Source organism: Planococcus citri, chromosome 4 (assembly GCF_950023065.1).
Source record: "Planococcus citri chromosome 4, ihPlaCitr1.1, whole genome shotgun sequence".
Taxonomy (NCBI): Eukaryota; Metazoa; Arthropoda; class Insecta; order Hemiptera; family Pseudococcidae; genus Planococcus; species Planococcus citri.
Window position 1 is genome coordinate 58,898,690 of NC_088680.1, and position 26,976 is coordinate 58,925,665.

At 33.8% G+C, this 26,976-nt stretch overlaps 1 protein-coding gene across 2 annotated transcripts in view; it reads right to left on the reverse strand.

The window, feature by feature from the left end:
• Positions 1-26,976, reverse strand: part of LOC135843644 (uncharacterized) — a 390,290-nt gene that overhangs the window by 258,761 nt on the left and 104,553 nt on the right. For both annotated transcript variants that reach the window (XM_065361594.1, XM_065361595.1), the window contains exon 2: positions 757-1,131. In XM_065361594.1, coding sequence (XP_065217666.1) covers positions 757-1,131 — 375 coding nt within the window. The remainder of the gene's footprint in view (positions 1-756; positions 1,132-26,976) is intronic.

Here is a 26,976-nt window from a genome sequence, read left to right on the forward strand (position 1 = left end):
TTCGTGTCCTAATACACCAAATAAACAGTTCCATTTCACATTTTATACGTACCCTGGAGGCGAAAGTTTTTCAAAATCTCATATTTTCTCAACACGACGATGATTCGAGCGTATCTGAAAATTTCGCCGCATCGACGACGATTAATCATAACAAATTGAAACGCCAACGGTACCTATTCTACCAAGTTAGCGAAAAAAAAGCTAGCTACCTTCTTAAATTACAATATTTTTTCGTCGTCGGTGTAGGTAAAACAAAAGCCTGTGAAAATAACACACCCAGATGCTAAAATATCTCAATTCGTTCGAAAATTTTGTAAATACTGTCGTAGGACACCTTGTATGTATTTATTATGTGCCATATTCGAACACACACACGTGAAATCCGTAACAAAAAAAAAAAAAAGTCCATCGTGTTTACTATAAAAAGACCTCGAAGGGAAAAAAAGAGAGGGAAAGTTAACCCTGCTACAGTATTCGAACTCTTTTATCTTTTTCCACTATAACGAATGAATGTAGGCTTGACAAATGAAAATTCATTCCCCGCTTTCATTTATTTATACGCATCGAGAGGGAAAAAAAGCCTTCATCTTCTTTTACCGCACACACATAATAATAAAGATCACACGAGCTGATAACGCGGTTAACAAGTCAGCGAAATCTTTTCACAATAATATAGGTAGCTCATATGAGCTAACCATGGGCTATAATATAAGATAGCATCTACTTATTGAAAAAAATTACTAACTAGGTACTTACGGTAAACTAGCAAGTGTTTTTTGGAGAAATCTTCGTCGTGATAGGTTGAAACTAGGCATTTATACTCGCCGGATAATTCTACCGTTGGGGTGACTATGAACAGGGCTCTGTACATGGACGAGTGATTATTCGACGCTTTGTAGTCTAATTTTAAACGTCCTTTGAGTATACCGGCGTCTTGCGGTTTTTGATTATGTATCCATTGATAGACCGGGTTCGGACTTCGATTAAAAAACCACTTCACAACTAGACCGGAATTTTTCGATAGTTCTTGCGAACTTAAGGTGTATAAACAGTCTAAAACGGCGCCCTTTTTTTCGCCGTTTTGTACCGCTTCCGGCATCACTAGGCCGGTTATCGAGACACTTTGGACTTCTGTAACATAATAAAAATGAAACGCGAGTTAGTAAGATTAGTACGTCTTATGACATTTTTCGTCAATTTTTTCAAATCATCATTGAAATTTTTATAGAATCCAGTGTTAGAGGATCAACATAATTAAATCCTTATTGCTGAAAATAACTTCGGTACATTTGATCAATATTTTTAAAAAAATAACATAAAACTATAAATCCATGAAGAAGTGTCTCGACTTTCGTACCCCAAAAATCCTACATTTCATGAAAAACTTCATGATTGGTTAGATTGCCATCTGATGAAATGTCAACTTCAAAATTGGAAAAATACCTTGTAAGGGTGAGGTATGGCCCAACCGCGATACGTGGTTTATATTGTAAAGTTCTCGCAGCAAAGATTATTGAACTTATTCCATAGTGGGGACTGAAGGTTACGTGTACAAGTATATTCTCTATACGAGGTTCCAAGCTCTGATCGTGAACCTCGCAGCATCACTTGGTCCGAGTACCTCGAGCTCGCTTGTACCAATGTCTCGGAGTACGCTAGGCTGGAGTGGCTCAGTTCCACTCTCCCTGTTTTTATAATGTAACCCATCGCGTGGTGAATTTGTTTTATACATAATTAACATTGTGAACATTAATCACGTTATGTCGATTGATTAATGATACCATGGAAGCATCCCTTTTCGTTCCGGATCTAAGGGATCGGCGACCCAATTGAACGTGTACCTACCAACCAATACCCAGCGACGTGCTTAGTATGAGTAGCACCCCGACGAGCTGGGAACGTGTACAGTGTTGAGGTAAGAGATGTATCCTGAATCTTACCCAGTTTCCTTCACAATCCCATTAATTATAAGTAGTGTAACTTTATCGCACTTTTATAATTAATTTCACCACTCGCTTATTAAACGCACGCCAGGCTTGTACCTGAGATAGTTCTGCACAATCCGCATAGTCTTGACCGACTATGCTGCTGACAGTTTTCCATGTCAACACAGAATAATATTAAATTAGTTTTAAGATTATTTGGTATAATTACGCTAAACCATTTTATTCAATTACATCGAATATAGGAGTAAAATGATTTGTCTACTGTGTTTTATTTCACGAGTAGTTTCAGGTTAGTGTTAAATAGGAGTTAGTATTGATTGACCGCCTACCCTCTGAGCTAGACCACTCCGAAGAAATATAACTTCTCTAAGGAATATTTCTGGGAATCCCCCAGGCATTAAGTTATTACCACCTTTCCATTTATAGCCAATCTTTACCAATTACCTCTTTACAACCTCAACAATAAGTATGAATTTTTTTGTCTAATTTGAACAGAAATTATGAAAGTAATTTTAACCCCCCTTCTCTCTCTGCTTTTTTAAAAATCACAAATTGAAACACTTCAAAAGTTGCGGTATGAGCTGAGGAGAGGAAGAAGGGTCGTTAAGATTACCAGTTGAAAAAAAAATCAAAATAATAAAAATTAGGTACATGCAACATAGAATTTGGATCAAATAAAAAAAATGCTCACTAGGCCTGCACGACTCCTACAAAGTAATAATACGACTCTCAATTTTTGGTGAATCATTCATGAACGAATTGATCAATTTTTTGAAAGAATCATATTCATCCACGAATCGAAAAATTCCTACATTTGTGAATCAATTCGTTCGCGAATGAGTCACTTATACGAATCAATTCTTTCGTGAATGATTCACAATGAATGATTCAGTTCGTTCGTGAATGATTCATCAAAAAGTGAGTAAATGAATCGATTCGTTCGCGAATGAGTCACTTATGCGAACTAATTTATTCGCGAATGATTCACTAAAAATTATTTAATTCGTTCGTGAATGATTCACCTGAAATTGAGTAAATGAATCGATTCGTTCACGAACGAGTCACTCATACGAATCAATTCGTTCGCGAATGATTCATCAAAAATTGAGTAAATGAATCGATTCGTTCGCGAACGAGTCACTCATACGAATCAATTCGTTCGCGAATGATTCATCAAAAATTGAGCAAATGATTCGATTCGTTCACGAACGAGTCACTTATACGAATTGATTCGTTCGAGAATGATTTATCAAAAATTGAGTAAATGAATCGATTCGTTCGCGAACAAGTCACTTATACGAATCAATTCGTTCGTGAATGATTCACAATGAATGATTCAGTTCGTTCGTGAATGATTCACAATAAATGATTCAGTTCGTTCGTGAATGATTCATCAAAAAGTGAGTAAATGAATTGATTCGTTCGCGAACAAATCACTTATACGAACCAATTTGTTCGTGAACGATTCACTGAAAATTATTCAATTCGTTCGTGAATGATTCACCCAAAATTGAGTAAATGAATCGATTCGTTCGCGAATGAGTCACTTATGCGAACCAATTTATTCGCGAATGATTCATCAAAAATTGAGTAAATGAATCGATTCGTTCACGAACAAGTCACTCATACGAATCAATTCGTTCGCGATTGATTCATCAAAAATTGAGTAAATGAATCGATTCGTTCACGAACGAGTCACTCATACGAATTGATTCGTTCGAGAATGATTTATCAAAAATTGAGTAAATGAATCGATTCGTTCGCGAACAAGTCACTTATACGAATCAATTCGTTCGCGAATGATTCATCAAAAATTGAGTAAATTAATCGATTCGTTCGTGAATGATTCTCCAAAAATTGAGTAGATGAAAAGATTCGTTCACGAACGAGTAACTCATACGAATTAATTCGTTCGCGAATGATTCATCAAAAATTGAGTAAATGGATCGATTTGCTTGCGAACGAGTCACTTACACGATTCGATTCGTTCGCGAACGATTCACCATTGATCAACTCGTTCGTGAATGATTCACCTAGAAATCAGGTTTTTTGTAAAGAAAAGTCGTTCTTCTCACGCTAAATGCGTGAGTTTTTTTTTCATTTTGCAAAACTAGTTTTTATTTTATTCGAATTGCTTAATTATTTAGAAGAATTGACTCCCCCCCGCCCCCTAAAGAAACAATTTTCAATTTTCGCTCAAATTTTTAGAACTTTTTAAAAATTTTCAATTCATTCTGCACAATTTTACACACGCCACTTCTAAAAATCAACTTTGTTTAATATTTTTACTTACAAAAAAATCAAAAATGTTTGATTTTTTCTTTTTTGGGGGGGGGGAGTCGGGGTGTTTTTGATTGAGTACTAGATAATTACTCATTAGGCACACTAGATGTTATACATATGATTTTTTAATTTTTCCAAGATTTCTTTGTTATTTTTTTTTTCATTACCAACTTTTTTTTTGATTATTTCAATCTATTTAATGTGAATTTTCCGATCATTTAAAAATTTGGTTTCTTTACATTCGAAACAGTTCATTTTCAAATTAATTACTGAACACCTTTCTAAACTTTTAAAATTCATTTCATTCATAATTTTTACTAAGTACCTTTTGATCTTGTCAAAACAAAATTATATTTTGCATAAGTAATTTCATAGTTTTTTTGCATTATTTTAAAATTGTTGATAATTCGATTCATTATTAGGTTATTTGAAGAAATTTAAATTATACGAAAGGTATATAATTATTCTATTAGACTTAATTAAAAACACCCTTTTCCCCAATACTTTTTTCAATTTTCATTTTCTGTTTTTTTTTTTTTTTTTTTTTTTGTAGGTTAATTGACCTTGGATTTTTTTAATACATATTTTATTGAGTTTCTTGACAATTTAAAAAATGTTCCTCTTTCTATCGAAAAAAACTTGTTTTTAAATCAGTTTAAATTTTTGCATCTTTTCTTTAAACAAAATTAATTTTTCGGAATTTTATTAAAATGTTTTTCATTTGTTATTTTTTTCAATTTTTCGATTTTTTTGATCTTTCCATAATTTTTTCATGTGTTGCATAATTTACAGGCTTTTTCATCTTCAAAACCCCAGTTTAAGTATTCTCTAAATCATTCAAAAAAATGAAATTTAATTTTTTCAAATATTTTTTTGTTTACTTAACCTACCTGCATAGAAATCTTCGTCATTGAGTAGGTACAATACAAAAAAGACTTTCCAAGTCTGTCATCATTTTTCAGTAAAAGTTTTCAAAAAAGTACTTTTTTTCATTTTTGATTTCCGAACTCTTTGATTTCAGAACGAACCAAAAATGACACTGGCTCTTCCAATTTAAAACAATTTTATTTCAACAAGTTCCCTTTGATGATTTTTTGGGAAACTGTCAAACTTTGAAAGGTAATTTCTCAAAGTAATTGAACTTGGAGCACTTAAACCTGCTTTCAAGATCTCAGAGGTTAGAAATAGGAGATTCAAAGATGATCATTAAAAGTTGAATAGGTAGCTCAAAATTGAACTTCCAAAGTAAAAGCTCAGTGAATAAATTTAATTTATTGTGAAACTATTCTATACCTACTACGTATCCCATTCTCTGCAACAAACTAATTTTTAAAATGGGGTCCTAACGTCACTGAAGGGAATACTATGGCTATGGAGATCCCAATTTTGATCAAGATTCAAAAAGTTCCTGGTGTTGTCGTAAATATGACGTGGTATTACGAGTATTTACGGCGAACCGAGTATGCAATTCTTTCGACATCAACTACCTTTTTTTCCAGCGTTTCTTGTAAAAATGACGAACAAGTATCTCGTAAAAATTGATTGAAAGTGGAGCAAATCTGTCAGCGGAGTTTAAAATAAAACAGATAAGATTTAATCTAAAAACTCTGAATAACTCAGAACTGAACTTTCAAAGCGAAAGATTAACTTTTCATAACAACTGGATGCAAAAATCAAAACATATTATACTTTCCACTTTAAAAATTTTAACCCCCTTTTTTCAAGGACCTCTTTTCACCCAATTTTCGTAACAAATCAATTTCCGAAATTGAGGTTCAATGCTGAAAAGAGGCCACAAAAGCCACCAACTTTAATCAAAATTCAAAATGATAAAACACACAAAAACATCAACTAAAAAGTAGGTACATAGATAAAAATAATCGTGAAAATGTCAACGATAAAATGCACCAATGAAACACTCCATTTAAAATAGGATTTTCTATCGTGTTATACGAACATAAGCAGAACTTTTCGCGGTTATCTTCGCACATTCATTCTTATCGTAACATTACTTTTGTATACCTTGATACTACTCGTAAGTACGAGTACATCGAGATCACGAAATAGTATCATTTCAACTTTTTTAATTGATATGCGAAACGTCTTCGAAAACGTTACCACACCAGTACATATACAGTAAGTAGATAGGATAAGACACTCAACTACGTATACTGTAGTGGTTCTGGTTATATTCGAATCGACCACTCAAGCTTCATCGTTTTCAACGAATTATAACTTATGGGTACTCGACTTCACCTCTCCCTCGAGTCTACCTCTACCTACTATATTTGGTAGTGAGAGATGGACGTGCTATCTTAATAATAGAAAGGAAAGAGCTCCGAAGCAGCTACAACATTTATACATCTCTCTACGTAGAATTAATCTTCACACAGCTCCAATGAATGGTGCAAAATGTAACGGTAAACTAGGTAGCAGAAAAGGATTACTCTTTTGTGATGCACATTTTCGTTAATACCGTATTCACCTCGGTCGACTGTATCGTCAGTTCAGCTTCAGTTGTGCTCTTGTGCTTCTAGCTTAGCACCACCGTTTGTAGTTTTGAAAATAACGCGATTAATAATTTTTATAAGTATTCGTTAACGCGAATCAAGCATGAAGCCAGATCAGGGATTAGCCATAACTTGATGTTACTTCTTACTGAGTATTCAAACTCGAATTATTGAGTATGATGGAAATGCTTCAAATTTCAAAAAAGGTTGAATTTTCGAGACGAGCATTAAAATTTTCATCATCTTTGATTGATTTTTTTGAAAATTGAAAAATTGAACATATTATTCAACCAAAAATGTAAACATTTTGGAAACCAATTTTTTATGCACTGAAAACTCGCGTTAATTTGTCATCTAACATACAGAAACCTCTCGTTTTCTCAACACATATTCAAATAGGTACCACAAAGCTGCACCATTTAACCCTGTAAAAGCCATTTCTTACCTAATGAATCGTAAAAATCAAACAAATTTGCAACTCGATATCAACCTAGTCATCCGTTGTTACCATGCAAAGCTCGCTATTCGTATTACGAATAAGTATAACGATCTTCTCACGACGACACATTCGTATTTCACCTTTTTTTCCATATATATCTCGTACGTGTACGTGTACACGGTAAATATACAATATATAAAAAAAGAGGGATTTTTATATTTTTACTCGAGCAATTTAGCAGCGGATTTTTCGATAGGTTTATAGTACTAAATGTACATACGCCAGTATCGGCGATACGTATACGAACCAAATGCGGTATAACAAACGTGGTGGCGAATTTTTTACACCGGTGAAATTTTTTGTTTACGCACAATTTACACAAAAGGGAAATATAGTACGCGAGAAACATTCCGCCTAAAATAGGTGGAGGTGAAGAGGTGAGCTGCTTGGTTGGAACACATCTTGGCAAGCGAAATATGAAAACCGTTTGCCAAAAAGAATAGTTTTTTAAAAAAATCGTGTCCACGTGTATTTCACTTTTTTTTAGGTGAAAGGTGAACCAAACGTGTTCGTAATTTTATCCGCGTAGTATTTCGCGTTCGTGTTTCTTGCTTTTTACCCTCCTTTTTTTATGCAATAAATTTGAAAATCGTCGTGGTCATTTGAATTTCGTTCTTTTTTCTTTTTTGAGTGATTTGAATTTGTTCGACTCGAATGGTTATTGGGATTATTTTTTTAAAACATTTTTCTCGACGAAGAAATCGTCTCACAATGACCCCCCTCTTCTCCCCTCCTCCTCTCCCTTCTCCGAACACCAGCTAGACCAAAATTCATAAATTGATCAATTTTTTTATTTCAACGATGACGGAATTGAAACTAATAGAAAAATTTTTCAACCACACAAAGTTAAATCGAAAGAGAGTAGAAAAACACATCACTCTCCAAAGTTTCAGCTGTTGAAGTAAATTTTCCTATTCTTGGTAAATTTTTGAAAATTGAGTAAAAAATTAATTGAAAAAATCAAACTTTTATGAAATCGACCTAGAAACGTGAAATTTCGCGTGTATCAAGTTTTAGACCCCCCCCTCCACCCCCTAATAAATTGGAAATGGTTGGAAACTGTTCTAAGCTATTCTGAAGCCTCCAGTAGATTTTTGAATGCTGAAGTTTTCCTAAAATTTTACCCAATCAAGATGGAAAGCTGAAATTTGCTTTAAACCTCAATTTCAACATGTTGAGTCGATTGGATGTGATTTCAAGTCGATCTTAAGCCATCCAGCAGTATTTTAAAAGTTCCAGATTCTCATAAAAAAGTGTCGAAATCAACTTTAGTAGGCATAAGTGTGACTGGGGCTTGTTAGTGACCTGATTGATCGATCTAACGACATTTTTTCAAAATTGATTTCTGTTACTATTTCTACAGCAATTTTTACGTATTGAAAATTTGAAAAATTCACATCGAGTAGCTGAGCTGTTTGACGAAAAAAGTTTACTTTCTGTTTAGGCTCTATTTTTCACATTCTGAGTTGACTGAAAATGGTTTTAGGCTGTTTTGAAATTTTCAGAAATTTTTTGGAAATTCCAGTTCTCCAAAAAATGGCATAAAATCAGTGGACATTAGTTTTAATACCTTACCTACCAGCTATAAATACATTCGTTGTAGGTTAATGAACATATGACCCACTTGATTCATTTTCCAAAATTGCAAACTTAAGGGCACTTCAAAACAATGAGTGCTTGACTACTTTCTTTCAAAGTTGAATAATGAAATCGCTGGAGAAAAAATGTTTTTTTTTTTTATTTTTTGGCAAATCTTTGAAAAATTAAATTGGACCATTTTTGGCAATTCATATTTTTAAAAAAAATATTCTAAGTAGGTATCTGGTATATTCATTTGGTAAAAATTATGAAAATTAGTCCTGAAACTTATATTGATGATCCCGAACCTAATTTCGCCATTTTCGATCATTCTGGAGCCTTCAGCACGATTTTCGACTTCTCCAGAATTCTAAAATTTCTCCCAGAAGATGTGGAAATCAATTTCGCCAGCTAAAAATCGAGCTGTGGATTATTCTCGACCTATTTAACGAGTTTACCAACGTTTGGCTCGATTTCCAGACACACGTCTGGAGAAAAAAAATCAAAAAATCGAAAATTTTCTACTCGCAGGGAAATTTTGCTAAGTTTCTAAAACCAATCAACCGAACTCAAATTTCTCCATTTCGAAAAATTCTGGAGCATCTAGCACGATTTTCGATTTTGTCAGTTTGAAATTTCTCCAGAAAACGTGGAAATTAGTTAAAAATCGAGTTGTGATTTATTCATGACATGATCTATTTTTCAACGAATTTAACCACATTTGACCTGATTTCCAGGAGGACACCTCGAGTGAGTTTTTTTTATCAACATATTTTCAATAATGACTAGAGAACGCTGGTCAAAAAACACCTTCGAGGTGTCTGCTGAAAATCGTTCAAATGTAGATAAACCAAGACGAGAATAAGTCACAACTCGATCTTTTGCATCCCAAATTGATTTCTACGTTTTCCGAAGGAACTGAAATCCAAGCTGGAGACTCCAGAATGACCGAAAAATGTTAAATTCGACGTTAGAGAGTTGATATTAGTTTCAGGACTGATTTTAATCATGTTTACTAAATATAATAATATGTACTACAATTTAAAAAAAAAAAAAAAAAAAACTGAAAATGGTTGATTTTGACAAAAATTAATTTCGGAAGCTGAAATTTCGATCATTGGAGGAGGGGGGGAGGAAACAGACCATCCTTCTCTAAAAATCGCAGTATCGTTCAAATCTACCATAAACACCTTGAGAAGTTTCCTTTGTAAGGAGTACTAGTTATGTTTACACGTGCTCAAGTCAATTTAGACGATTTTTATGGTACTTTTTGCATATCTGGAATTTTCAAATAATACCTGGAGGCTCCAGAACGGCTTGAAACCAACACTAATTGACTCACGATGCTTGAATCAGGGGTTATAGTAAATTTGAACTTTCTAACTTCATTGGGTAAAATTTCGTGTAAATTCCAACTTTCAAAAATCTTCTTATGGAGCTTCAGAACTGCTCAAAGTAGCTCGAAACTACTTGAAATCGATTCGTAGGATCTAAAATAGGGTTCATACTAAATTTCAGCTTTCTAAATTAATTTGGTAAAATTTTGTTTTTTCCCCATTTTTAGCCTTATGATTTTCAAAAATTCACCAAAAATGAAAAAAATACATCTAATGTACTTACTTTAGCACCTGAAATTTTGGCTAGTGATGTATTTTTGCACGGTCTTTAGATTTAGCTCCGTCCAGTTCAAAAATTTTTCCATCAATTTCAACACCTTCCTCGTAAGTTTAACACCAATTGATTCAATTTAACGCACACTAAATATTTTAAGGTCATCGCTACGTCATAAAACCGTATACTTAGGTGGATTCCACGTTCTTTTTACTTATCATTTCTTCAAACCCAACGACCTGGGCCGATTACAACAAACCAGGAATAATATTAAGGCTTAATTAGCGTGAAAAAATGACCCTTAGCTTAAGACTAAACAGGTATGTATAACCCTTGCCCTACGTACGGGTATATATAAGCTAAATCCGCAACCATGAAGTTTTGCGTGCCGTTTGATCGCTTATACAGATTTCGCGTGCTTTCGAAAAATAGGTTAGAAAATGTAACAAAAAAAAAAAAAATTATAAACAAAATAATAAAAATAAACAGTAACGCCATTAATTAAAAATAGTGGAAAAGTTGCGACTTTATATGGTCGTTTTCGTGATAGGGGTTCTGTGTCATCACTCTGCGGGAGCATAAAACGACACCGCAAATGAAAAAAAAAACGAGGCCTTTGTCAGGCGCGCAAACATATCGTGCAATTCTTAATTCGCGGCTTGATTCAGTGTTATTATAGGGTGAGCAAAAAATACTCGTATTCTTTCTGTTTTTCGATTGTTTTATACTTAATAAGTATAGAAATGCGACGACTCGAATGTTGCTAATATGACAATGACTAAATTATATTAAAATTAGATACCTACGACACCTACGTAGTGGGATGATTATTTCGTACATTTCACGACGCGGTAATTACCGTGGTAAAAACTTACCTCGTATATAACTTGTTATATTTTATTCATTAAACTACATTAAACGAGCGAATAAGCGTGAAAATTAAATTGGCACCGATGTCGAAGTTTCGTTTCGAATCAACCAAACGGTGCAAAATGCTACGTACAAACTTTCGTCTCGTAAAATTGCTAAGCCATTGTATTTGTATCAATATAAGTCGTCGTACCCTAAGAATGAGATATTTACTTTGGCTAACTCGCCTCGCTTCGTCATTCGATGAATAATTTGAATGGAATTTAATTCGTCTGTCTGTATGAAAAACCGATCGGTTTTCTATTTTAAACATTGAGGTATCTACGTGTAGTATACGAGTAACTTCCAAATCGATAACAAAATTGAACTATAATTTAACCTGTTTTTATAAATTTTTTTTCATTGAAAATCAATATTTTGGCAAGGCGTTTTGGCTTTTATTTGTTCGATTGAATTTATTTATCTAATACGTAAGGATTGAAAATTATGGTTTTTTGGTCGTTTATACTTCACACTTGTGTTTGAGTTTTGATCAGTTTGGGTAAATATCATATAAGTTAGGCTATACAAATACCCTTGGAAGTGTCGTGTCATGAAAGATTGGATCGTGTAAGTAAGAGCTAAAAATTTAAAATTCAAAAAATTAACCTTCATCAACGTGATAATTTTCTCTCTTGGGGGGGGGGGAGGGGGTGACATCCAGGATTCTTGAATATTCACGAACCACGTTCTTCTCAACTTGCATTCAAAAACCTTCTAAAAAGTTGTGTGAACTCAGTTCAAACCGTAGTCAAAATCTTCACACCAAAAATCTCGAGAACATTTTTTTTGCAATGTAAATGCGTTTATTTGGAATTTTTGCAACGTCAGTGTGCCAAAATGAGCATCAAATGATTTTTGAAAGATTAGAATACATTTTGCCACGTTTCATTGATCTTCACTGGCGATAAATTTACTGAGAATAAATTCGAATGGAAACAAATAACGAATTTTATGTTTTAAAAATGAAAAGGAAACTTGAAACAATTTTTGACCGGAAGACAAAGAGACTAAAAAATCAATACAGAATATCGAGATAAGTATTCGAAAAATTTCCAACTTAATTCAGTTTCTCAGGTTTTGAAAAGTTTTTGAAAATTCAAAATCTTGAGAAAAATATTGAAATTTAAGCAAAATGAGACAGAAAAGCTGAAATTTTCTAGAATTTCATTTTTAGCCATTGAAACCAACTAATGAGAGTTTTCAGCCCATTCTGGAGCTTTCATCAGTGATTTCAATATTTTTCAATGCAGTATTTGAAAAAATTCTGCGTAAAAGGGCTCCAAGAGAAACCAAATCCAACAAATTTTCTGACAATGAAAACCCAAAGACCCATTTTCCGTTATCAATGAATGGGGAGAGGGGATGAGAGCTGGGGCATTGAGAGGGTTAAATGAAAGAAGTATGCTCTGTTGATATTCGTATCAAACGCTGGCAAAAACCAAATAAACTATTTATGCCACAAGATTTTTTCGATTTCCAACCGGTAAATTTGAGGTGCCACTGGGGGGGGGGCGTTGAAGGGTCAGAATTAAAAAAATAAGCTGATATTCACATTTAAATAGGTACTCAAAAACATATGAAACGATATCACACGACCTTTTCATGTTTGTTCAACATTTTGACCGAAATTTTAAAGATCCATGCCCCCCCCCCCCCCGGTAAATTTGAGGGTTTCTATCTAAAAAGTGTTGATAGTTTTCAATACTATCAAAATGTCTGCATAAATTTTTTCATTATAAAAATCTGCCAAATTTAAAAAAATAAAATTAGCTTTAGAAAGTTTTCAACAAAAATGCCTTATAGCGTATAAAAATGGCCAAAATTTCCAAAAACCGGCTAAAACTTTCAAAAATTTGACAAAGTTTTGAAAAATTTACAAATTTGATTTAAATTTGGCAACATTTTTTTTAAATGTGGTAAAACTTTTCAAAACTTACCTACATTTTTTTTTGGAAATCTGATGAATTTTTAACACAAAAATCAGTTTTGATATTCCTTTGTCAAAGTTTCTAACATTTTCAAAAATTGCTAAAATTATCCAAAGCTTCAAGAAATTATTTAAAAAACTAAATTGAATAAAAATGTGGTAAAATTTCCCAAAACTTGCCAAAATTTTCAAAAATCAACCAAATTATTCAAAAGCTTCAAAAATTTTCAAAATTAATAGCAAAAACTAGTGTAAAAAGGTGAAATTTATTAAAATCTGCAAACATGTTTTTCAATTTGCTGACATTTTTTCCAATTTCCCAGCAATTTTCAAAACTTGCCAACATTTTTGAAGAAATGTTAAATTTAAAAAAAAAGAAAAGGTACTTAATTTTCAAAAATCTGCAAAAGTTTTTTTTACAAAAAAGCCACAGTGTATCAAAATGTGCCAAAGTTTCCAAAAACGACAAAGACAACTTTTCAAAAATATCCTAAAAATTTTCAAATTTTTCAAAATATTTTGTTAAATAGCAAAATGTACTTACTTTTCTATTTGAGAAGCAAAAATTTTCCAAAATTTGCCATCTTATTCTTCAATTTGCCAATCTTTTTTCAAACTTGACATAACCAAAACTTGCAAAAAAATTTGAAAATTTGCCAAGTTTTTGGAAAAAGTCAGTTTTGAAAAATCTGCCAAAGCATTCAAAAATTTCAAACTTTCAAAAACTGCCAAAATTATAAAAAATTTAACAACCAAAATTTGCCAAGTTTTTTTTTTAGAAAAAGTCAGTTTTGAAAAATCTGCCAAAGCATTCAAAAATTATTAACTTTCAAAAAGTGCCAAAATTATCAAAAATTCAATAACCAAAACTTGCCAAGTTTTTAGAAAAAGTCAGTTTTGAAAAATCTGCCAAAGCATTCAAAAAAAGTCAGTTTTGAAGAATCTGCCAAAGCATTCAAAAATTATTAACTTTTAAAAAGTGCCAAAATTATCAAAAATTTAATAACCAAAACTTGCGAAAATTGTTGAAAATTATCCAAGTTTTTGGAGAAAGTCAGTTTTAAAAAATCTGCCAAAACATTCAAAAATTTCATGCTTTCAAAAAGTGCCAAACCTATCAAATATTCAACAACCAAAACTTGCAGAAATTTTTGAAAATCTGCCAAGTTTTTGAAAAAAGTCAGTTTTGAAAAATCAGCCAAAGCATTCAAAAATTTCAAACTTTCAAAAAGTGCCAAAATTATGAAAAAAAAACTCAATGTATAGAAATAATATGTCAAATTTTTCAAACATAATTATGGGAATTTGAAAAATTAAAATTTGCCAAATTATTCAAAACATGCGAAAAAAATGACAAAATAACTTGAAAATTTATCAAAAAGACGAAGACCCTAAACTGACTGATTCGGTACGGAATAATCCCTCTTTTAAATCAAATTTTCACATTCATGAACCAAATTTCAATTTTCAAAAACAAAACTCTTTTCTGAAACTTTGAAAAATACGTAGGTAAATATTATTGATTTTCTTAAATCTATCTGACTTTTTTTGTTCTCCTTTCACAATTTCTTACTGTAAGGGAAACGTTATGTGTCAAATTGAATCCCAAAATCTCATTTGAAATAGGTATTTAAAACAAACCAATTTTTTCCAGAAGAAGCACTTCCACTCAACAAAACAGACGTAAGTAAGTTTTATGCTGTAAAATTTTCTTTCACTGCCAGTTTTTTGTAGGACGCTTCATTTTTTCCTAAGATTGACTTTTCGTCGTGAAAATAATTGACGAATTCAAATTTTTATTTCGAATAATCAATCCAACAATTAGATATCTCAATAACAAAGCTTGATAAAAACAGACACCTACAGTACATAACTTCGGAAAAACTTTCAAAATCATCACTTTTTCACTCCCTTGCTATCAAAAAAATCGCTCGAATAATAATGAAATACTACCTATCTGAAGGGAAAGGAGAATGGGAGGGGAGGGAGAAGGGGGTATCTTCGAAGGTGCAAAATATGCATGCAATATGTACCATTTTAAAGTGGGACAAAAATTCGTACACCACATTGAACAGGAAACATCCCTTCTCGCCTTTCCAATCAAAAAGGACGACACCAATAATACCAATGTAAGAAGACCATACACCTACAAGTTGCCAAAAGGGCAAAAAGACCGGGGTAAAAAAACTCAGTAAATTGATTCCTCTTCTCGTTCTCGCCCGGAATTCGAACTTTATCGACGTACAGCACTCATCGTCATCGATGCTATAAAATATATCGCTGCGAAATGAGATACCTCGGATGACACACACACACTGAGAACGATGAGAACGAGAACTATAGCAAAGATAAACAGAAAAGTTGATACGGATTTTTCGCATAACTATCCAGTATCCACTATCCAGAGTATCTACGCGAGTATACTCGTATATGGCAACGAGATGAAATTCCATAGCTGCTTGATTTTTGGACGATGAGACAACTTGACCGTTTATAAACGAGCACCCCGAATCCTGAAAACGACGAGATACTATACGAGAAAATATCCAGCAGAATTGGAGCAATTGTAAAACGACGAGGAAAAAATTACTGTTGACTTTTCACCATAGAATATTAGTCGCAAAAGAAGAAGTCCACAAGTCCACGTATCTAGTTTTTCACAGCGAAACTTCTCCTAGAAAAGTATAAAGTAAATCCATACGTCATTTTATCGAGTCTCGAGTCTCGGGTCATGTAAATTTGCCACCTTTTTTTTACGAGGCGTTTTGTAGAAATAAAAAAAGCGCGCCAATTTTTCGCACCCGATGAAAAACGTGACGCATCAATCATTTCAGCGACTCATTAACGTCACCGGTGGTCGTAAATTTTCAGCTCGAAAATTCGCCAAAGAGTTTAATTGTACGGCGAAAATTTTCGAACCACCTTATAAAGAAAGAAAAAAAAAGGAAAAAAAAGTTGCACGTTTGTCATATGTCGTGCTAGGTTTATTTACTCTAGTGATTTTTTGAAAGGCGATAATAAAGAAGGCGGTTGGTATATAAGTTAATGGAGTTGTTGCGTGCCATTGTTGGATACGATCTGCGGGTAAAATTTTAAGCCGATAAGCGTACTCCACAGTGCCATTTAGTAACACGACATATCTATTTACTTATTACTGAATTATTATACTTTTACTTTTCTTGGCTAATTTTTGGATTTTTTTCGTTTTTTTTTCAGCTTGGAGAATTTCTTACGAAGCAGTGATAGCTGGGCCTACTCGTTCCATCCCTTATTTTCTTTCCCCTGCTGTGGGGAAGTTGTATGTTTTTTTTGTGTATTTAGGGCAATACACACGCGTTATTAGATTCTGCGAGCGTGATATAGGTAATTATATAGCTTGATTCGGGCTTGACAAGACCCGATGAGTACGAACATCCGTATAACGATTCACGATTCTCTCGTCGCCGCGTATTTCGTGCCGCAGCAGTCACCCCCCAGCCGAAGCTTCGGGAAACGTTGTTCATTAGTTTTTAACGAGTTTCAAAAGACTGGCCATGAAAAAATAAATATTTGCGCACGGTATATTTGGTTGTAATACACACAGAAATCAACCTTACTTAGACTCTCTTAGCCAGTGCACGCGTTTCCATATTTTCATGCCTAACTACATACATACAGTCCTTGTATAGTCGCGATCCTGTTCCTGTATCATGTAAAGAAAAAGGGTTCAGTTCAGGTTTATACGTGAATAATTCGAGCGTAAAGTAGCAGCGGGCCGAGTATATTTTTAGATATGAAATTCAGCCCAATAAACGTTGTTATATTGGAAACGTCATTCGCGATTGCGGACAACTTTCTGCATGTAATTTTCGTTCGATGAAAAATTCTCTTCTCGCGAGAATTATTGACGAGCGAACCAAATTGCGGAAATTTTAATTAAATTTTCAAAACGCCGCCGAATGTACAGAATTTTAATCTTGAAACCATCGTCGTGTTGTTGTCGTGCTTGCTATGCGAACAGGCTGCCGAACAGCCTTGAGAATATATTTCGTCCCAATTTGCATGGTGCTGGGTTTAGTTTTTACGCAAGTAAGTAGGTACATCGACGTTAATACTTTGATTCGGAATTTTACACAGGGGGAAGGAAAGTAGAGGAAAGGAGAGGAGCGGGGTGGAGGGGAGAGGGGGAAATAATGTCGAGGCTGTCGATAAATTGGGTGAAATTTTTCAATTTATTTCTTTGTAAGGTATGTACTTTGTAACCACAATGTTTACTTAAAAAGCTATCAACCCTAAAACTACAAGGAGAGATTTTCGACTAAAAAAAATTTCTTACAAATTGCAATTATTACTTATTGGAGTTTTTGAGATATTTTTGAACGTTTTTTTATATTCTGGATGCACGCTTGAAAAATTTTATAAATTAATATTTTAAAAGTCTTGGAAATTTAGAAAATAATTAGGTATCGGAAAAATAGTGATATGAGGAAATATGCCCTGATCGCCTTAGTGATAATTAAATTAATCCCTTCGTACGTTTACACGTATTAAGTATTCGTTAGCTTAGGTATGTGAGATTTACGTATACTGGAAGTATGGCAACGTGAGAACTATGTATAGAGGGGAAATAGTATATTACACAACGAGGGCCGAAAAAGTGATTTTTGACGAGGGTGAGGTTTGTGACCCGAACGAAGTGAGGGGAACAACTCACACGAGTTCAAAATCACTTTTTCTCCGAGTTTAATGAAGTAATTTTTCCTGAACGAGGGTGGAAAGTACTTATTTTTACATCCGAGCGATTCTCACGAGGTTGGAAAAGTAGTACTTTTCACCCCTAGATAGGAAAATGATTTATTTATCCGGTAGCTCGTAGATCGAGGGAAAACTCGAGGGTACAAGCATCGGATTTCCAGCCACGAACCTCACTTGGAATAAGCTATTCGCGATGGCTGGTTCTTCGTCAACAAATAGACATATAGGCAACAAAGGCCTTAAAACCTTTGTCCCTCTTAACTGATTTTGACCACTACTTCTGTGGATAATTTGTTCAATAATGTGAATTAATTAAATAAGTTCATTTAAATTACTCATTTCACAGTTATTTCTCCGATCCGGTACCTATTGAGAAATATGGAACAAAATAACCCGAGTATGTCGCCACTCTTAGTATTAGTGGAGCACAGGAGAGGCAGAAAACCAGCGCAGTGTTGTATTAAGTTGTGAAATAGTCTTATTAGTTAAATAATAATATTTTCGAGGGATGTAACACACCTAGTCTAATTAAATAATACATAACTGCATCGCCAAGTAGTACTAATTAAGCTTAAACATAATTATACAGGGTGTTAAATAAAGCGTGGGCAATAATTTCACAATAGATACAACTCGAGTAAACGAACAAAAATCGTTATTATGATAAGTTGCCTATCTTGTAAAATGAAGGCGCTACATGTTCAGCAAAACTCGAAATTTGCCAATTTTGAAAAATTCATCAAAAATAAGAAAACGTTTGAATCATCTAAGTGATGCCCCTAACCCATAGTACTCGAGTGGACGAACAAAAACAGTTATTATGACCAATTGCCTATCTTCAAAATTGAAGGGGCAAACTTGATTCAAAATTTCCAAATTTCAAGTGCCCCAAATTTGAATTTTGAAATTGTGCTGGCCCCTTCAATTTTGAAGATAGGCAATTGGTCATAATAACTTTTTTTGTTCATCCACTTGAGTACTATATGGGTTAAGGGCATCCTTTGAATGATTCAAACATTTTCTTACTGTCTGCGTATTGAAGAAATTACCTCATTTTTGAACCAAAATTCACCAATTTTGAAAAATTCATCAAAAATAAGAAGATGTTTGAATCATTCAAATGATGCCCCTTACCCATAGTACTCGAGTGGACAAACAAAAACAGTTATTATGACCAATTGCCTATCTTCAAAATTGAAGGGGCAAACTTGATTCAAAATTTCCAAATTTCAAGTGCCCCAAATTTGAATTTTGAAATTGTGCTGGCCCCTTCAATTTTGAAGATAGGCAATTGGTCATAATAACTTTTTTTGTTCGTCCACTTGAGTACTATATGGGTTAAGGGCATCCTTTGAATGATTCAAACATTTTCTTACTGTCTGCGTATTGAAGAAATTACCTCATTTTTGAACCAAAATTCACCAATTTTGAAAAATGCATCAAAAATAAGAAGATGTTTGAATCATTCAAATGATGCCCCTTACCCATAGTACTCGAGTGGACAAACAAAAACAGTTATTATGACCAATTGCCTATCTTCAAAATTGAAGGGGCCAGCACAATTTCAAAATTCAAATTTGGGGCTCTTGAAATTTGGAAATTTTGAATCAAGTTTGCCCCTTCAATTTTGAAGATAGGCAATTGGTCATAATACCTGTTTTTGTTCGTCGACTCCAGTACTATGGGTTAAGGACATCACTTAGATGATTCAAACGTTTTCTTATTTTTGATGAATTTTTCAAAATTGGTAAATTTCAAGTTTTGCGGAGCACGTAGCGCCTTCATTTTACAAGATAGGCAACTTATCATAATAACGTTTTTTGTCCGTCTACTCGAGTTGCATCTACTGTGAAATTATTGCCCACGCTTTATTTAACACCCTGTATTACAAATTTCTATCTTACGCGAGATGTTAAGTAGAGGCTGAGGCCTTTATCAAATATAGAATAATGCTTCGTTATGTTACACATTTCTAAATCCTTACATGTATTTTGTCGTGCTAAAATATTAATAAATTGCTTTTAAGAATATTTCTGCGATCTTGAGTACTTTCTTGGTATTTTAGTATGATTTTTGTGTATATGGTGGATTGGTTTTACATAAGGTCTTTTCTCCCAGAGCTATCCAGGACATAGTAATTATTCACTCTCTAGGGAATAATTCTTGACTCTACCTCTTAACCAGTTATAATAATAATTTCTCTATATCCCAGTAATTCCCATTCTCACTATATCAATAGCTCAAAAAAAAAACAAGTTGAATTGATTTTTAATAAAGAAAATTCAATTTACACCAACTTAGTTTTTAGCAATAATAACACATTGATTGATCAAATTGAGGTAATTAATTAATTTCATTTCAACTTGATTTAATTCAGAATATACTTATTGAGCACTTAAAAAAAGCTCAACTGAGCAAATATTTTTGAAATCAATCTCGATTATGGTATCTTTCATAACGCCGAGTAGCAGAAATCTCGAGCAAAATTTTGCATTATTTTGATTCAGTATAATTTTATTTACTTATTTCAATTTATTTGTACTCAATTCGATTTATTTTGATTATTTCAAATTTTTACTTAGCTTTTTCTAATTTTTTTCTGTTACAGAACAAGTAATCTCAATTTTTATCAAAAAAAATTAATTTATCAATGTTATAGTCATTTTAATTATAGCAACTTTGATGACCAAAAAAATGACAAACCGCGAGCAAAACATTTTAATGAAGAAAAAATCACAAAAAACAGAACATCACAAATTAAAATTTCAAAAAGTTGATTACTATTTCGGACTTTTTTCACAAATGAACAAAGCTTTTTGACAATTTTGGGCAACAAAATGAGAATTTTAGCAAAAGCAAAACTTCCTTGTAACTTATTTGAGCAATTTTAGATTTAAAAAATTGCTAAAAATAAATTCAAAATTTTTGGCACTTTTCGGAATTTTTTTGAAAAAAAATCAAGAATTTTTGACAGTTTTAGCTAAAACCAGGACTTCTTTTGGCAAAAAATTATACTTTTTTGGTAATTTCTGACAGTTGGAAATCTTTCTCGTAAAACAAAAATTTGATAATTTCAGTAAAAATGAGCAGTTTTTTCGTGGAATGATTTTTTTTTTGTTTTTTAGATAAGTATGTAGGTACCTATAAGAACGATACTTTTTTGTTACTCTTGGAAATGACAATAAAAACAAAAAAAAAATAGCTAAAAACCTAGAATTTTTGGCAATTTTGGAAAAAAGCAAAGCTAACACTTTTAGGGAAAAGCAGGACTTTTTGGCAAGTATTGACACAAAAAATAATACTTGTACGCAATATTTGTTGAAAATTGTAGACTTTTTTCAATTTTTCGGTTGAATAGCGAGACTTTGATAATTTTTTGTTTTAGAAAGAACCGTGCCTATATATTTGGCAATTTTTCGAAAAAGTATAAAATTTTTCACAATTTTTTCCCAGAGAGCGAAGCTTGGACAATTTTAGCAAATGGCAAGGCTTCGCATCGAGTGGGTTCTGTGATAGATAGGTACCTACATCTGTTCCGATCGAAGTGTTTGAAACTCGTCGTGGTAAGAGATGTGTATGTAAGCGTTGAAAATTACAAAATTTCGTGAATTTAGACCCTTGAAAACCGGAGATATTTTGTATCATTGCACGAGCAACGAACATGAGGAGAATACTGCTCTAAGTGATCGAACATGCATCGAGAGGCTGTGAGGAGTGTAGTCAAGAGAAAAGCTGAAGAAGGTCTGCATGCACGCCCAGCCAAAGTAATACGAGCAGAACTCAAAAGCAAGAATAGGTACCATTACTCATAAAGGAGAACAATTTTGTTTCACTGTCGACGACGTATTTCTGTTTACTTGTAAAAATAATTTAGAAAGAATTGGTGGCGCAATCAGATTACTACTCACGCATATATTTTTAATCATGCCTGCCAATAAAGTAGACCGTCCTAAGCCTGTAAAAGTGAGAAGGAAAATATGTGCGCAAACGAGTCGTATTGTCCCTATATGTCCCTAAGTTTCCTGTGCGCAAACGAGTTCTAATTTTGTGCGCAAACGAGTTATGTTTTCCCCCATTTGTGCGCAAACCACTTGCAGCCGAGTGATGACTCTTTTAATCTGATAATCGATGATTTCGATGGTGTTAATAAAATTGCATACTCGGTTCGCCGTAAATACGATAGCATCAAGACTTCCATTCCGATCAAAGTTTTCTCTTTTTTTTGAGAGGGGGGGGGGAATTTCTTCCGATTGGAGAATCGTCAACTCTCCATCGTTTACCCTCTCCCCCAAGGATTACGATAGGGGGTAGGGTCTCGATGTTTTTGGCACAATATAGCTCCTTCTTCAGAACTTTTAGGACGTACTGTTCATATGTAAGTATGTATAATTAGTGGAAAAATCAATCTAATAAAATTTTCAACCGCTCACGCCTCGTGATGATTAATAACATATGTATGTAGGCATCATAATTAATTACCTATTCCAAATCAGTACATCATACCTTCAATCTTCGTGTTAAAATCATAACGAAATTTCGAACGTAAAAGTTCAATACATTCGAAAATAACACGCCTTCGGAAAATTTCCAATGGAAAAAATGATCAAACCACGCTCGAAAACGAACCATATTTAATTACCACCGCGGCTAATTTCAACATTCTGGCAAAAATGACGAAACAATCGAGCATCTCGGCGCTAATTTTCAACCAAAAAACGACGAGAAAAAATTGCGTGAAACCATCTCTTATCCATACTAATACCGCAATCCACCGCGAATAATCCGCAAATCGAATTAAAACGCCAAAGTAAAAACTAATTGAAAGCAAAATACATTAGGAAAGTTTTCAAAACCATATTTATTATTCATACCATAACACGTAACATTTTACTTTCCGCCCTCAGTCCTCAGTTGGTATTTTACAAAATCCCTTTCCTTTTTCACCTCCGCCTGCTCATACAGAAATATGCATTACAACAAAACGAAAAGAGGGCAAAATGAAAAAAAAATACAGATGACTATTCCACGCGCATTTATCGTGTCGTCGAGTACGTGACAACATTGGTGAAAAAAATTAGACGCGGTAATTTGGCGATTTGAAACAAGTGAATTAATTATTACGCCAGAGTTTCAGTTTCGCGTTCGACACGAATCACGAATATTTAGAACTTTACCTACCATTTTTTTTTTTTGTTTCTTTTCTGCATATTTTTTACTTTCTTTTTTCACCCCTGTGTATATTATAACGATACAATAATGTAATATAGTCGTAACCCAGTTGACCAAATGCTAGCAAATTTTGTGCTAGCGTAAATGGTGCCGGAATTTGAGACACTTTTTTAAAAAAATGCTAGCAAATCAGTTGCGATTAGGTCGCATTAGAGTAGCAGAATTGCGCACAAATAGCTAGCACGTAGCCGGCACAAAGCTAGCAAAAAGCTAGCATTTTGTTGGCACTTTGCTCTGCATTCTGCTAGGTACATGCGACTAAATCGCGACTGATTTGCTAGCAATTTTTGCAAAAAGTGTCTCATATTCCGGCACCATTTACGCTAGCGCAAATTATGCTAGCAAGAAGCTAGCATTTTGCTAGCGTAGAAAAACTTTGATCAGTAAAGTAATTACTATTAGTTAATTTTTAAAAATTCTGGGTGTTTACCTTTAACAGGTGGTAGTTTTCCAGGAAATTCCAAAAATTAGGCGACTGTCCCAGCTCAGAGCTAGCATAACGCTAGCATCTTGGGATAGTATAAGAAGAGTGATGTCACTCTTCTTACTTTTCAACAAGATACCACCTTGAGCTTATATTCAACTTGATGACACACTTTATCTAAGAGTAGCAAACTATACCATGAGAGAGATCGACGCTAGCAATTCGCTAGCATTATGCTAGCGTTTAGGTTGAAAAATCTCTTTATTAAATAAAAAATGAAGTTTTTTTTTTTTTAAATAGAAAAATTGTCAAAATTTAAAATTTGAAAATAAAGTATCAAACAAACCATGAAAATGAAAAATTTCAAAAACATTTGAACAACATTTTAGTCCACGGCAATGGGAGTAATTGCACCCCCTGCCGATTCTCCGGGACAACTTTTTCCTTAAAGGGGACATCCTAAGGAACATTTTAAAGCAAACTTGCTGAAAAAAATTGGCCTTACTTACAAAATGGCGGCCATTTTGATTGAAAGGTCAGCCGAAATCGCAGATTTTGCGTTTCAACATAGGACGTGCACGAAATTTTTCAAACCTTACAAACGTAGATCGAAAGATCATGCAAAAATTCATCACCTGTCAAAATTTCAAGTGGTAAAGTACCTTTTTCGATTTTTGGTGAATTTTCAAAAATCAAATTTTGGCCAAAATGTGAGAAAAAATCAAAATTTTACCAAATTGACCAAGAAACCTGAAATTTGGGATATACCCTATTTTCGACATGCCAAATCGATGGGAAACGGTTTCAACTTATTTTGAGCAGTTCTGGAGCCTCCAGCAGATTTTTGAAACTCAAATTGAAGTTGTAAAGCTCAAATTTATTCTGAAAACTAATTTCAATACGCTACGAAGTACTGCAGGTGAATTTCAAGTCGTTTTGGAGCCTCCAGCGACTCTTTGAAAATTCCTGAAGCCGCCAGCAGATTTTTGAAACTTTAAATTTTCACAAAATTTTATCAAACTGACAATGAGATGGAGAGTCGAAATTTATTCTGCAAACTAATTTTAATACGCTACGAAGTCGACTGCTTGTGGATTTCAAGTCGTTTTGGAGCCTCCAGCGACTTTTCGAAGGTTGTATGGCGTTTTTTGGAAAATTGGAATTTCCTAAAAGTAGCTGGAAGCTTCAAAACCATTTGAAACCTGCGAAGTAAATTTCAGCTTGCCAACTCCAATTGATAAATTAATGTTGTGGGAATTTCAAGTTTCAAAAGCCTACTGGAGGCTCTAAAATGACTTGAACCCACCTGAAGTCGTCTTCAGAAGGTGTTAAAATTGGAGTGTAGAGTAAATTACAGCTTTCCATGTCCATTTGATGAAATTTTGCTGTCCCCTTTAAGAAAAAAGTTGCCCCGGAAGATCATCCGGGGGGGGGGTGGTGCAATTACTCCTATTGTCATATGCAGGAATATTTTTAATGATTTTTGTATGCATGCTGAGGGATGGAAAAGATACTTGCTCGCATTTTGCTACAATTATAAGTAACGCAGAAAAAGGTTTATTGGTGAGAAATGCGTAAGATCTGGTAGCACGTTCCTATCATTTGACTATGTACAAAGAAAACGCCAAATCACCAGATGCAGAAACTAGAGATATGCTTACATTTTTCTAGAGCCAGATGGCTAAGTAAATGCTAGCTCAGAGATGCAAGAATATTACCTGAAGTTTCCTATCATAAAACTGTGAGCAGGTACATATTAGTCAGTGATACGCTGGCATTAAGCGAGCAGGTATAGAGTGAGGCAAAAGCTAGCTGAGATATGCGAGAATATTGCTTGAACTTTCTTGGCATAGAATTGCAAGCAAGTATCCATCAGTGATACGCTAGCATCAGGCGAGCATGTATGAAGTGAAGTAAAAGCTAGCTGAGATATGCGAGAATATTGCTTAAACTGTCCTAGCATAGAATTGCGAGCAAGAATCCGTCAGTAATACGCTAGCATAAGGCGAGCAAGTTAAAGTGAAGTAAAAGCTAGCTGAGAGTCGCTGGAAAACAGCTCGAAAATTGCTAGAATTGAATTTGCTAGTGAAAAACTGCAAGAAAATCGCTTACTTTTAGCGAGACAATTATTGCTGGCCACAAAAAGCGAGTAAATTGCTAGCAACTTATCAAAACGCGAATAAAACGCTAGCTTTTTGCTAGCATGTGGTCAACTGGGAAACCGATAAACTCCCACCCCCTTTCCATCCCGAATAAAGCTCGCTGAGAAAAAAAAAGAGTAATAAATTTATTTTAATGCTAGCAATAGTTTGCAAAAATGAAAAAATACTGTACACATCGACGATCACGCGTAACCGCACAATAAACGTCTTTCTATATCGGGTATAATTTTATATTACACGTGGGTGAGAATGAGAAATATTACGAAATGGCAGCACAACGGAAATCAGCACTTTTCATTGTGTTTTATTGTTTTGCGATTTTTCTAAAATGTTTTACGTGTTTTCCTTTATATGTGTACTTGCATTTTTTCCCCTCTCCTTTCTTTATTCCTTTTACTCGAGATACCATCTCGTCTCGATATTTACTCGAAGAGTTGGCAAATTTTTATATATTTTTATTACCGTCTGGTCGTAATATAATTCGCGATAATAAACGATTATCGTCGTCTTATAAAATGAGAAAGTACACGTGCTATATAGACGAAAGAGTCTCTCTTTGGTCGAAGTAGGTAGACGCGTGATTTTATACAGAAAAGTTTTTCCACCTTTCGCTCATCGTGCGTCCTTGAAAACGATTTAAATAAAAAAAATTTCTACTTCGTAAAAGCCGCTCGTAAGTTTTAGACGTTTGTAATTTATTAGCTTTATAAAGTCTACGCTGCAGACTCTTCTAATTTTACCACATATTTATTTTCACGTTGTAGTTTACCTACGTTTACGTATAAACATAGTCTGGTGAATTATGATTTGAATTTTTTTTTCACACCCTCTGGGCATAAGAAATGGCGCAAAAAATTCTTAAACTTCGTTTCGCACCGTTTGTCATTCAAAATAACATACTGGATAATATATGCGTATATACGTTTACGTACTACGGGTACAACGTACACGCGTAAGAAAATATTTTCCATGTGCGAGGCATCGACAAGTTGAAATTTATTACCTGCGAGATAAATTCTGCTAAATTTATCACCACGAGTTCGATATTATGGTCGAATTTATTGAACGCGACAACGTCAAAAATTTACATAGAGAAAATGCGCTAAAAAAAAAATGTCATAATTTGAATTTGAAAATGCCTACAAAAAATGCTGTCTGGCA